This window comes from Gopherus evgoodei, chromosome 8 (assembly GCF_007399415.2).
Source record: "Gopherus evgoodei ecotype Sinaloan lineage chromosome 8, rGopEvg1_v1.p, whole genome shotgun sequence".
NCBI lineage: Eukaryota > Metazoa > Chordata > Testudines > Testudinidae > Gopherus > Gopherus evgoodei.
In genome coordinates this window covers 93,615,128-93,630,159 of record NC_044329.1, presented here as the reverse complement: position 1 = coordinate 93,630,159, position 15,032 = coordinate 93,615,128, and the positions used below count along the sequence as shown (strand labels likewise).

General features: G+C 39.9%; 1 protein-coding gene across 5 annotated transcripts in view; it reads left to right on the top strand.

The window, feature by feature from the left end:
* Positions 1–15,032, top strand: part of SGIP1 (SH3GL interacting endocytic adaptor 1) — a 142,373-nt gene that overhangs the window by 115,585 nt on the left and 11,756 nt on the right. For all 5 annotated transcript variants that reach the window (XM_030573329.1, XM_030573330.1, XM_030573331.1 and 2 more), the window contains one exon: positions 12,570–12,681. In XM_030573329.1, coding sequence (XP_030429189.1) covers positions 12,570–12,681 — 112 coding nt within the window. The remainder of the gene's footprint in view (positions 1–12,569; positions 12,682–15,032) is intronic.

Genomic DNA, 15,032 nt, shown 5'->3' with positions numbered 1-15,032 from the left:
GGCTCACGTACCCATTCAGGAAATATGCCAGGCAGCAATATGGTCTTCTGTCCACACCTTCGCTTCCCATTACGCCCTGGTCCAGCAATCTAGGGATGACACAGCTTTCGGCTCCGCCGTGTTGCACTCTGCAACGTCTCTCTCCGACCCCACCACCTAGGTAAGGCTTGGGAATCACCTAACTGGAATGGATATGAGCAATCACTCGAAGAAGAAAAGACGGTTACTCACCTTTGTAACTGTTGTTCTTCGTGATGTGTTGCTTATATTCATTCCACACCGGCCCTCCTTCCCCACTGTCGGAGTAGTCGGCAAGAAGGAACTGAGGAGCGGACGGGCCGGCAGGGGTATATATCAGGCGCCATAGCAGTGCCACTCCAGGGGGTGACCTGCCGACCTACCAGAGTTGCTAGGGTAAAAATCTTCTGACGAACGTGCACGCGCAGCGCGCACACCTAACTGGAATGGATATGAGCAACACATCTCGAAGAACAACAGTTACAAAGGTGAGTAACCATCTTTTTTCTGCTCTTACCATTTAATGGTTGTTGTCGGGCTTCCCATTGTTATCTTCTATTTGTTGTCTCACCTTCGGGGGTGCCTGCCTCACCTCTGAGGTTGTTAATGCTGCTCGCATGTTTAGCATCAGATAAAATGGATGTTTTCTGATTGTCTCCTGGTTTTTCCAAGTCTCCCACTTTTTCTTGACCATCTGGATATTTGTGATGGTTTTCACACCTTATCTTTTCCTGATGCCTCTATTCCTCATTCACGCAAACAATCTCTTACAGAAACCTTCAAAGGTGTACAGACAGCAGTATTTTATATTCAGCAGAATACATTATAAATCAAGTCTTGCTAAATCTTATAGCGAAAACAATTCACATTGGGGCTTCAGGCCCTTAACATTCCTCTAATCTCCTTAACATAGATACAATACAAGATCCTGTCTCTCACTAAAACCTTAAAACAAAGAAATGTATATTTAACTAGAGTGCCTAATTTGTAATACATACAGGGAACCATAGAAGACGTTATAACTTATCCTAAAACAAAAGGGTGACCACAATCAGTCAGAAGGATTGTTCTGGTCTGTCATTCCTTTCTGTTGTTCAAAACGGGTGGCTGGCAAGATGAAATCAAATCATACATTAATTCTCATAGTACAATTATAAAATCCTGCTCCTACATTATCATATGGTGATGACACCACTCTTTCCATTCCACTAATCTCTCTGGAGGATGTTAAACATAAGCTACTAAAGTTAGACATTTTTAAAATCACCAGGTCCAGATAAGTTGCATCCAAGAGTTTTAAAAGATCTGGCTGAGGAGCTGGCTGGACCTTAATGTTGATTTTCAATAAGTCTTTGAGCACCGTTGATGTTCCAAAAGACCGTAAGAAAGCTCATATCAACTTTTTTAAAAGGCAAACAGGATTACCCAGATAATCAAGTCAGCCTGACATTCATTCTGGGCAAGATAATGGAGCATCTGAAACAGGACTCAGTTAATAAGGATTTAAGGGAGGGTAATGTAATGAATGCAAATCAACATGAGTTTATTGAAAATAGATCCTCTCAAACTTATCTGGATATCTTTTTTTTGGTGAGATTCCAAGTTTGGTTGATAAAGCTAAAATACTATATTGACATAATATACTGGAAGGCATTTGACTTTGTACCATGCAACATTTTTCTTTAAAAACTAGAATGAAATAAAATTAACATGACACACATTAAACGGATTTAAAAACTAGCTGATAGGTCTCAAAGTGTAACTGTAAATGGGGAATCATCATCAAGTGGATGTTTCCACTGGGGGGCCCACAGGGACTGATTCTTAGCCCTACGCTATTTAACATTCTTATCAATGAACTGGAAGAAAACATAAAATCATCACTGATAAAGTTTGCAGATGACACAAAAATTGGTGAAGTGGTAAATAATGAAGAGGACAAATCACTGATTCAGAGTGATCTATCGTCTGGATTGCTTGAGTAAGTGGGCGCAAGCAAACAATATGTGTTTTAATACAGCAAAATGTATACATCTAGGAAAAAAGAACATAGGCCATGCTTACAGGGTGAGGGATCTATCCTCCGAAGCAGTGACTGAAAAAGATTTGGGGTCGTGCTGGATAATCAGCTGAACATAAGCTCCCAATGTAATGCTATGTCCAAAAGATCTAATGTGATCCTGGGATGTATAAACAGTGGAATCTCAAGTAGGGGCGGAGAGATTATTTTACCTCTGCATTGACACTCATGCAACTCCTGTTGGAATACTGTGTCCAGTTCCTGGTGCCCACAATTCAAACAGGATGTTGATAAATTGGAAGGGGTTCAGAGCCATGGGAATGATTACAAGATTAGAAAGAAGCTTTACAGTGATTGACTCAAGGAGCTCAACCTGTTTATCTTAACAAAGAAAAGGTTAAGGAGTGACTTGATTGCAGTCTATAAGTGTCTACATGGGTAATAGGCTCTTCAACCTACCAGAGAAAAATATAACACTATCCAATGTTTGGAAGTTGAATCTAGCCAAATTCGGACAGGAAATAAGTCATAATTTTTAACTGTAAGAGTAATTAGCCATTGGAACAATTTTACCAACTGGCTTGGAGTATTCTCCATTGCCAACAATTTTTCAATCAATATTGGATGGTTTACTAAAAGATACATTCTAAGAATTATTTTGGGAAAGTTCTAGGGCCTCTGTTGTACTAGGTTAGATCACAGTGGTCCCTTCTTGCCTTGAAATCTATGAAAAGAAATGGAATGGAATGCTATAAAGTCCTCCTAAAAATGGATGTTTTCATCTTCATTGTCAGATCATCCTGCCAAAATGAAAAGTTGATAAAATATGGACCTTGAAGCAACAATTAAAATTTCTGGAAGGGATGACACAGTACGTATATTAGCTAGACCTTCCCCAAAGCCCCCAGTACATGAGTGCATTACTGATATTAGTGCTTAAAAAATATGTTAGAGCATCATTAAACCTGAACCTTCTTTCATAAAAGGTGTTAGGTATCTCAAATCATTAATAGAAAAATCTTATAGATTTGTATACAAAGTAGTCCTTTTTAAAATGATCTAAAACAAGAAGCTTGAATCCTAAACCCATCCTGTGATTTTGGTTCAAAGTTGAATCTAAAATATGATGGAATTTATTTTCTTATTCCTGTTCAGAAGCACCTGAATTCAAAAGGGGACTCTTATTCTGAGTATTGTGCTGATAATCGTGGAAATATGGGAGGAGCTGATTTTTATGTGATTTTCACTCTTCAAGATGAGTGAAGTCTCATAAACTCATAAAACCGTGTGGAAATCTCATGAGATTGCCTAAAATCTTTGGGAAACACCTCATGAGATTTTGGCACCATCAAACCTGAGTCCTCATTCTGACTTGGTATCAGACCCTAGCCCAATTCAGATCCAGTCAATGGGATTTAAGCTCTTAACTGCGTAAACCATTTTTGAAAATGTGATTTAGGCTCCTAAATCAGTTAGGTGTTGCAACACTGAGTACAGCAATGCCTACATATTTTTAAAATCTGGGCTTGCCTGCTCAGTCCACTTCTGATTTTTCAACCAAATGTTTGGAAACACTGTTGGGGGCTCAATCCTGACAATAGTAACAGGAACGAGCAGTATTCTTTTGAAGGGACAATTCATATGCATAAGAGATTGCAGGATTGAGCCCCTGAATGAGAAAAGTGTTTCCAACTATTTTGTGACAAGTGACTTGTGACAAGACCTGATTTGAGGATTCTCTGTGCCTCCAGCTACAGTTCATGAGGTCCATGAGTGCAGGGACAGAAAACTTGGCAGCTAAAAGGCTTTGTTTCACCCTTAAGGAAAATGCATCTTGTCTGGAGTTTAGAAAAAGAAAAGATGTACATTATCTACTGATTTAACTTAATTCTATAGGTCTCTACACTGTAGTCTCTTATAGATGTGTACAGAATGGAATATATAACCTGGAATGATTAAACAACTGAGGTATGCCAACAGCTGGTTGATAGAGAAGATGATCAGTGAAGGAGGACCAAAATATCCCTCCTGTCCATAAAAGAAACACACACATGCTTTATGCAACCTGGATTTACCTATGGCATGGTGTGACTCACTTAGATTCCTTTAGACAGACAAAGCCATTCTTGGTTCTTCTAAGCATACTAGGAAGAACATCCTCTATGAGTACATTGTTCTCCAACTATCCTGACTATTGTTCAGTCTGCTCAAGTAAATGTCAGAGACTCCTATAGCAGAATTTATGTGGAAAGCAGTTCTCATTAATAATAGTATGGGATTGTATAATCTCCTCCTGCACTGCAATTTACTAATGCCTCTAGGATCTGTTGCCTATGAGCAGAATCTACATGCTACTTAACCCATTGTCTAACAAATGAACACACACTAGTTTCCATTGTATGTATGTAAACCCTCAGCGCCAGAGTCTTAAAAATGTGCAAAACCTTACTCCTACTTAATTTTTGGTGTGGTTGATCACTGATGGTTTGGTGGCCCAATTATACCCTTCTCGACATACACATTAATTGAGTTACTAAAATAGATGGCCAGATAAATTACTCAAAAAATCTTTATGCCATTAATTATCTTGCTTCCCAAGTGCAGATTGTTTTTCTTCAAGGGATAACAATTGCATGATAGCTTCTGCTTCTTGTTGGCTAAAGAGCCTTAGTCCCTCTTTTCCTGTCAAGATATTTTTGATGTTTCTGATTCTGATGCCTGATAATATTTTTCAAATGTGTGTCATATTTGTATAAGTATGGTGGGGATATTTGCTGCTATTCTTACGTGAGGTTTTACAAACCCATACTTGTTGCTGTTGTCACTGCTCCAGTTTTGAGGGACCTGAGCTGAATTTTCTGATTTCAGACAGAGTAAGATTTCCTCTGTTAGTGCTCTCGATTTATCCTGGGTCCTGTATCAACTTGAACAACAAGTGAATTGTTCCCTGCTAGGTGTTTGCATGAAAATAAATTATAACAAAATAACATCATCCACACTCTATAACCCTCTGGTGGCCACTATTGCCTAAAATTAAAATGTTTTTTGTTGATTCACTGTTGGTTCTCTGTACCTTTGTTATCGAAGCTGTCGCTACCTCCACCCACTCTACTGTTTTTATCATTCCCTTTTTAGAAAGTACTATATCAGTGTGCAGGCTGCTAATAGAATAAAGGTAAGGATCAAAGCATGTTGACTGTTGTCAGTAAAGATAACAATAATGTTTTGACCAGAAGGTCATCTTTCAGAATAACTTGTAGGTGGACTGGAGTGCGCAAAGGGGTTGGTAATAGGAAGAGATAGCCCTACTCTAGACATGTCACAAATTTTGTAGGACATTGACTGTGTCATGAGGAAAATAACTGCAGAAGGCAAATGATCGATTTTATGGACAAATGATAAAGCACAATTGGATGACCTTGATTTTGCTAATGACATTTTCCTGCTTAGTTCAACATATCGTTTAATGGAGGAAAAGACTCAGCTTTTGGCAGTACAGCAAAACCAACTAGGGAAGGTAAAAGATCAGTGTCACAAAAGTAACCATTAGAGGGGCCGAAGAAATACTAAGAAACAAGTAATTTTACCTATCTAGAGTGTGAGATGATGTCCCATTATGATGACACCATGCTAGAAATCAAATGACAAATATAAAAACATTGAACAACTTTCATAAACTTGAAAAGATTTGGAAAGGCAGCATGATTGGCACTGACACAAAAATACAAATTTTTAACACTAACGTCAGGCCTGTCCTCCTTTATGGAGCAGTGTCATGGAAATTGATAAGATCAACTCATTCCAATGTAAATACCTGTAGAAGATCTTCAGAGTCCATTGGAAAGAGTATCTTGCAACATCAGATTTCTAAGTAGAGCAAAGCAATCTAAAGCATCAAATATGGTGTAAGAAGACGACAAACATATTTTGGACACACTTTAAGGATGTCCCCAACTCAACTTCCACAGGAAGTGATAACATAACCACCACCTGGGAAGGGAAACATAGAGAAACATTATGCAAAACAGTAGCAAAAGAAGGCAAATCCAACAGCAGGACACTCAGAAGCCTGAACAGACTAGCACAAGACTGAAAAATGGCATAAACTGGTGGATGCTCTATGTTCCTGAAGATGCAGGATGAGAAGAAAGAAAGAGAAAGAAAGAAAAATGTTGTAGAGCTGAAATCTAATCTCCTATCCCCATCCTGACCAAACCAAAATCCCAGATCAGTATACCCCTGAACGCTGAGTCTCCTCACGCCAGGTCTGATTTTTATAGTTTGATTCTATCTGTAATAATGAGCTCTGTGTAGCTTTTCACTAATATGCCACCAGTCTGAGTCCAGTGGAAGACACTAGTGTATAGAGCAGGGCTAATAATTTTCAGCAGATCAGATATTTGATTAACTTTTTGCCTCTTTTTTGTTTACGAATTGTCTGTGAAAAGCTTACAATTGTCTGAACTGTATTCAAATTATTCACAGAATTCTAAATCTGTAGCTCATTTGCTGCAAGCGTCTTGACTGTGAATATTAAAAATGATGTTTAGTTTTGATTGGACATAGGGTGTATTTCTGTTACCTGGTTATATGAGGTTAACTCCTAGTGACTATTCATATTAATGAATTCACTATTTGCTTTCCACAAATATTCTCTCCAGTTCACTGAGAGTTTTGTTTCAATGAACATTCCTGCCGGTAAACTCATCTACTCAAACAGTCACAGAAGATGAACACAAAAGGAGATGTGAAAACAATCCAAGAAATTCATTTTAAAATGTGACTGAATATTCATAATTGTTTACAACATTCATTCACCTTACTCTGTGACTGAAAGTTGTTGCCAGCTAATGGCTGTTCACTGGGCTCTGTGAAATGAGTTGATGGTCTCAGTCCAGTTCCTGGTGAGCAGTTGTCCATATCACAAGAACTGTATCTTAATTGGCATTTCTGTACTTTAGTTTTCGCTAAGAGGACAAAGACTGAATGGGTATGGAAAGACTGAACGGGCATGGAATAAACCCTGTTGATCCAAGAAGATGATCATTTCAAGCCAGACTTCAGGCACGTTAGCTGGGGAAGTCTGGGGGAAATTGTCTTGTGGATACTCATGCTGAACTGGTTTTGAAAATTAGTAGAGAATGCACCAAGTTTACCAATACGCATCAGTCAAAGACTAGCATTACATCATTTTTATGTTTAGGGACTGCTGAAAATCCAAACGTAGAAGTGTGTAGCCACTATTCTCAAATTCACAAAGCATCATTTGTATTTAAAGTCAAAGATAATCTGCTTTTATCCTACTTTATCATTTTATATACACACCCAAAGCTATTCTAAAGATATCAGAATTTCACTTCCAAGAAGTTCAGTTCTTCAGCTGTAGTATCAATGTAAAAATCTTTTTACAAGTCTAATTTCTTCCTCCAACAGAACTTTGATTTTTTACATTGTGGAACATGTTTATAATAAAAGCTCTGCTTTGGAAGTTGGAATAAATAATAAGGGGTTTAGAATTAGATGTGCAGAGATATTAAATAATTTCTACCCATTGAAAACTAAGATTTTGGAAATAGGAAATTAAGTGCTATCCTAGTTCTGTATTTATCATTATATATGGAAGTGGTTTCCACCAAATGTAAGCGTAACTCTTCATCATATTGCAGCCCTTCAGTATTCCATTATTCTACCTGTTTCATCCCTATTCTAATGGTTTCACATGAGCACAAATAACTCTCTGTGCTGCCTTCATGAATGTCATAACAGATACTTGCCTAGGATGATTTGGATTGATGCAATGCCCAGTTCTCTCTCTTCCTAGGTATCTGGATATTTTAGATCTTTTTATTGTTCATTCTTTGTTTCAAATCCTGTACTGTCTATGAAAGGAAAATGCTATTAGTAGACATTCCTTCCTTCAGGTGCAAGGGATCTTATGATGTGTCAGCCCATCTGCTTTCCAGATCTGGCTATTCTCTATGATAAGGATGGGGTCTCATACATTCACCTGTAATCTTCTGATCCAAAAGTGTTGCTCAGTGCAGAGTTGCCAAGTTGGAGATGTGTGTGTGATAGTGTAGGGAAGCTGGAGATGCCACCCACAAGATTACTTAAGCAGAAATAAAATACCTGCCTTTAAAATGAATTCTGCAGTCACAGACTCAAAATAGCGTTTGGGTCTGCAAAATGCTGAAAATTAGGGAATGTTTCCTCATGACCAAGAAAGGTTTAAACTTTAAGGATCTAGCTGCTGCTGTTCAGACTTTTTTCTCTGTATGTAGCTGCAGAGATTTTATCAGATCTGTTACCTGCTTAGCTGGTATTAGGGATGTCTGGACGGGTACAACATATCTGTTGACTTCCGTAGCACATCAGTAGAATGTGGTAGCATGGAATTTTGAATGAAAGTGCAGAAGTGAAGTTTGTGTGAGAGTGCAAGAGGGCTTGTCTAATCTGCACAGCAATCATTTTCTGCATTGGTTGTTATTCTAGTAGATATAGCGTGTTATCACACAATCATGCAGTCTTCACACTGCATTGGAAAAGCCACTCTGTAGTTCAGTATGATGTCTGCTTCGGAAATCAAATCTTTTGTTGAATACTTGTGAATATATTTGCTTTTAGGGATGAATTAGTTTGTCCAGAAGGGAACAACTGGGGATTTTTATTTAGGCCTAATTATGGACTCAGGTTTACATGGTGGATCTCTGAATTGTGGGTAAACTCATTTAAGGAGCTTCTAGCACCTTTGCATTAAACTGTAAATGCACTCATTTTCTGCCCTCATCCTAAAAGAATCCTATTCAGATGTGTGTTTGATGCATCTTTCTGCACAGTGCATGTGAATGTATGTGTGGTTAACAAAAAGTGGGCCAATTATCCAAATGTCTATTCTGCTTGTCCTACAGACTGAAACAAGTTGATCGGTGCAAATTTATTGAATACCTTTTATTTCAGACCTTTGATGAAATAACCCACTTCCTTGAGCCTCTTCAGAAGTCCAGTCGAAGAGGAGATGCCTGGCTACCTTAATTTTTACACACTTTTAAACTATATTAGAAATTAAAAGGGAAAATCCCAGCAATCAAAATAAGCAATGGTCATTTGTGCGTGTTACTTAGCTACCTAGTGGTGTGCCTTAGGTACAGGGTATGAGAGAAATGTCTAAAATATTTTAATATTTTCTTATTGAACATATGTTGTCTAAATTAAGATATTTGTTTCATCCCAAGTTTACTTAATTATTCCTTTAATGCTAATCTCAGTTACAATACTATTCTGATCCAGGTTGTATTGTAAGATTAGCATAAAGATCCAGATTTGTGGGGAGTGGTGTCATTATAAATATATAATCAAACCCATAATAAAAAAATGGGTTCAATCATAAGTGTTTGAGAGAAGTGTGGTCATGGTGAAAACCCCTGCTCCCATCCAGATCCAAGGACAATCAAAAGATACAATGAAGGTATAAATGTCTTTGCTTATATAGCGGTTCTGGACTAGATACGACAATAAATGATATTTTAAAAGCAGTTGTTAGATCCTTGAAAACTTTTCACATACCTTTTCTTCAAGAAGGATAGACTCAGACTCTCATATTGTTCCTACAAAGGAAAAGAAAGCTTCAGATGAGCACAGCATATAGTCCAGTCTCCTAAATTCCATATCCTCACTCAGTCCATTGAATAGCTGAGGACATTGAGCCTTACAAACACTCCACAGTCTCCAGTTCTGAAGCAACTTTGTTCTCCCACTTTTTTTTGTTTGGTTTTTAGTCACAACATTCTGATGTTTCTCAGCAATGAATATATGCCTTTCAGTTCAAAGTCTGGAATAAACCTGTAGAGGTGTATCCATTTCTAAGATTCAAAAAAGCCAGGGTGGTGGGTAACGAATCTACCAGCTGATCCCTTGCTGTACCTGTTTTGTGTTCACACTGATAGGTAGATCTCTGGGCCTTTTCATGGGGAGGAGATCTAAAAGCTACAGCTATCTGACCTGTATTTCCCTTACTACTGCTGCTTCTGCATGGGTTTGATCCTTTCCCTCCTCAAGAACTCTAAGTCAAAATGCAGCAGTAAGGATAACTGTTCCACATGGATGGTACAAGCATTTCAATGGCAGACAGGCACTGGAATCCTGCCCCATACTAGGATGCTTAAATCTAGTGCTGCCCCCATTTGTCACTTTATCCCTATATCTCAGCATCTTCGCTCAGTAAATTATGGGTGGATTGAAAACATCCAGGGATTTGCTGCTGCATTTACACTTGCAGCAGGTGAATGAACGACCTAACCCATTAACCTTTATTGCATCAAGGCCTTGGAAGCTCGAATAAACTGAACTGCATTTGCAAAATATATTAATGCCAGCAGTGCACAAACTTCCTACTGCAAAATAAAAGCCCCAAGGTTTGGTAGGCATGGTTTGATATCTATATTTTAAAATCCCATCTCTAAAACACAGCCTTACCTTTGAAATAATCCATATTGTTTTTTGTTTTTCGGAGAGATTTAGCCAGGGCAGGATAGAGAACTTAACGGGCTGGTTTTAGTTAAAAAAAAAAAATACAGAGCTTGCTTTTAAGAGATGTGCTGAGCACCTCCAATTCTAATTAAACTAATGGGAGCTGACTGCTCAGTACCTTTGAAAATCAAGCCAACGCTACATTCCCCACCCCCCACACACTATCCCCATTCTCATCCCTAACTTATTGATTTGCATAGTCTATCACGATACGGATTGAAGGTTTGAACATGCATTCAGATTACCAGAGAAGGAATGAAAGGTGTAAGGCATTCATTATTATTGTCTCAAAGCTTTAGTATGTCATGCCATTAGTAAATGACTACTAATTAATGTCATTCTAATCTATTAGAATTTCCATTAAGAGAGAAACTAGATCTTTGCCAAACAATATTTGATGCCCAATGCACTTGTTATTGGAAATACTCCTTTCTATTCTTGTTTTCAGTAAACAAGGCACCTTCGTTAGCTGTCAGTGTGGAAGGTAGTGTGTAAATTTCCGACATGCCCATCTTTGATTTATATGCAAATTCTGAATTCATCTACTCTTTTTCCCTAACATGACTTTATTCAACTTTTACCCCTTTGGTGCTAATTCAGGATTTCTTACATAGAAGCAAGCTCATTGCCAGCAAAGAAAAAATCAATGGCTGCAAACACCCAGGGGTTAGTTATTTTAGTGTTCATGTGAGTATGCCTGGTGGCAGCTCGCTGCATAGAATCTCCATTACAGAACATGCAGTGTATGATTGGAGCAAATATCTTAGTACATTAATCACTGAAATCTTCATTTCTCTCGTTTATATGACTCTCCTGAATTAATTGCTGTGGATTTGCATCCCTGCATTTCACTCTGAATTTAATTTAAACCTCAAACTCAACCTAAACTGCCAAGTTTTGTCTGATTCCGGGTTGAATTCAGAACTTCGTGTGGGTTCCACTAGTCTTGCTTGTAAGTGGGCTTAGCCATTCCGAAAGAATCACAAATCACCCAGGCTAAATTGTATCCTCCTACAGATGTGCCTTTGTCGGGGAGGGGCTGGAAATTCCCTGAGGTGAACGTCAAAGGCCCCAGTTCAGCAAAGCACTTAAAGCAGATCCCTATTTAATGTCTTCAATAGGACTTAAATATGTGCTTACGGTTTTGCTGAATCGGGGCCAGAGTTTCTTTGAAATATTCCCACAGATCTCCAAGACCCAAAAGGAAAGTAATCCCCATTGTCATGGAAGCTTGGACTCCTGCATTGTTGCTCTAGGTTACTCCTCCTCTGTTGGCCATGTTGCTATGAAAGCCTGGCTGCAGCTGGGCAGGCAAACAGTGCCTGTACAAACCTCCAACTCAGAAAGGCATGCAGGTATTTAGTCTGTGTGAACGCTGCTTGGAGAAACGTGTATCTGCTTCCTACAGAGGAAAGAATGTTGCAGACAGCAGCTGCAGTTAGGTTTGGGTAGAAGTGAGAGGGAAGGGAACTGCAGAGCCAGTGCTGCCTTGGAATAGATGCAAAGGTTTGTGCTTCCCATGAGACACAAAAGTGAGAAGAAGGCCTTGGGCCTCATCCCTTCAAAACAAAATGGTGCCAAATGCTTTACTGTAAATTGTGGGGCGATTGAGCTTTTTGGTTTAAAAAAAACACCCAACTCTCTTTTGTAGAACACAGATGTGTACTGCACAAACTGTCATGCAAATACTGCCTTATTCATAAAGCATCAAAGTTCCTACAGATGTGTGTCACTACCTGTGTTTTTCTGCTTTCACATGCTGTTCACAGTAAAGAACTTAAATTATTTTGGTTGTATAGAGAGTAAATGACCATCTTTAAACATATTCAGTTCCATTCTGAACACCAAGGGGACTTTTACTGCTCTCAAATAAAAGCAAAATGCCAGACTTGACTTCTTATTTTCAGTAAATGGTTCTTTATTCCCCCACCCTAATACAATTGGCTTTGAATAATTGTAATGTTTTATATGCACATAACAAGTGAAAGTTTTTCCTCTGTTGCAGGCTCTTCTAGGGGACCCAGTCCATTGACGATGGGAGCACAGGATACCCTCCCCGTAGCGGCAGCATTCACAGAAACTGTTAATGCATACTTCAAAGGAGCGGATCCTAACAAGTAGGTACCCCACCCAGTGGAATAATCAACTTCAGGTACAAATCTTTTCAATGTAATGTCTGGGTCATTAGTCGTTATTTCCAGAGCTTTCCAAGGCCATGAGTCAACTTAAACATCTAGCAGGGCTCTAGCGCCTCTGGATGTGTGTAAGTCCCATCAATGTTAAAGGAAATTATAGGTGTGAATCAAAGGAAAATACCTCCTTTATTGATGGTTGTCAGTAAAACTTATCAGTTACTGTGAATGCATCTTATTGTTCAAACCTACTAGTTAGTGTGTGTGGTTTTTTTAAAAGGTGAGTGAAGAGTGGAGTGGTGTCATGGTCTGAGCACAGAACAAAGAGCCAGGGAAGGGTGTCAGCACTGTCTCAATAACATGGCTGACTCTGACTCGCTGTGGGGCCAGGGGCGGCTCCAGACCCCAGCACGCCAAGAGCGTGCTTGGGGTGGCATGCCACAGGGGGTGCTCTGCCGGTCACCGGGAGGGTGGCAGGCGGCTCCGGTGGACCTTCCACAGGCGTGCCACGGGACCAGCGGACCCTCCGCAGGCACGCCTACGGGAGGTCCACCAGAGCTGCGGGACCGGCGACAGGCAGATCACCTCCCGCGGCATGCCGTCCTGCTTGGGACAGCGAAATGTCTAGAGCCGCCCCTGTGTGGGGCCTTGGGAAAATCACTCAACCTCACTTTCGCTCATTTTCCACACCTATAAAGTGAGGAATATGTTGGCCTGCCTGCCTACTTTACAGGAATGTTCTGACAATTGAGTCTGGATAGCATTTTGAAGGTCACATTTTATATAAGAATCTTGAGCGCGAGCTGCAGATGCTCATCACCTATAAAAATCAGATTGTAGAGTGCTACAGGTTGATAGGTGCTAGGTAGAGCTATACTCAAATACACAAGTTCAAAAAAGGATTTAGGTATGGATGTATCTGAATCTTCCCCAAAGTCAAAGGGCAGTCATCTCTGGGGTTACATTTTATGCCCATTTCTAGCTGAAAGTATGCCCACAAAACAGAAACACACTGTTCTTGAGTGATGATTTTATTGGCTAGATAGGAATTGCCAAAGTTACAAGGTCTAGGGTAAAATCCTATTTTAGCAAAGTGATTGATTTCAGTGGGGCCAGGATGTCACCCCTCGTATCTGTGTCTAGAATAGATTTCCCACTGATAATGGAGATTTTATACAGCATGTCTATACTGTAGACAGAAATAGACCATCTTGTACTGTTGTTCACACTGAGAGATGTGACTGCTATTACTTTCACTTCCTCAAAGGTAGTGCATAACTTGTCTTTGTTAAGTTTAATGGGAAATCTTCTACTATCCCTGAAAACCTGGGTAAGTATCTCTCTTTTTTATTTTGGACAGTGAACTAGAAAATCAATTTCAGTTTCTCCTCTGTCTCACTCTTCACTGATGTCTCTTATCGAAGTGGTTCTCAACCAAGGGTCTGGGGCAACGAGCAGGTTTCAGGGGGTCCACCAAGCAGGACCAGTTTTAGACTCACTAGGGCCCAGGGGAAAGCCTACGCCTGCTGCACAGGGATGAAGCCCCTGGCCGAAGCAGAAGCCCGAGCAGCTTAGCTTCATGGGGGCCCCTATGGTGTGGGGCCCCAGGCAATTGCCTTGGTTGCTATCCCTTAACGCCAGCCCTGGCTTTTATATGCAGAAAACAGTTGTTGTGGCACTGGTGGGCCGTGGAGTATTTATGGCATGTGGGGGTGGGGGCTCAGAAAGAAAAGGGTTGAGAACCCCTGTCTTATCGGGTTCTCATTTGGCCCTTTGTCCATTTCCAGAAGACAGGGAAGAGGTTGTTGCTCCTGGGATAATGCTTTTTAAAGGGAAACACTCTTGAAGGGCATCAAATGTGATTCTTTAGAAGAAGAGAGAGGGTCAGGATAAATGGTTGCTTTTAGCTTCTGTGATTCAAGTCTGGTTTTTCAGCACAAATGAACACTGGTGGCGGAGAACAAAAACGAACACTACGGGAAAGAGAAAAGAACAGCAAAAGATAGGAAAACTTAACTTCTGTCTCTGAAGCTCGCAGATTAGTTGCTGGGAAACTGCAGGCACAACTCATGGCACACAACCTTATTAGCCATTCTGTGTCCAGCCAAGCTTCTGCTGGAATCAGGCTGGTAAGGCATTGTTTATGCCAGGCTCCCTGATCACAGCAAAGTGTTGCATGGTTAGACAGAAGGATAAAAAAGACAGGAGAATAAGGATGAGCTAGAAACATATATTGTCATAGAGACAGTGGTGCAATCTGGTTCCCTCATCTCACCTGATAATGCCCAAACATCTTTCCGGATCAGGGAAATGACTTACGGATTATGGTACTCCAA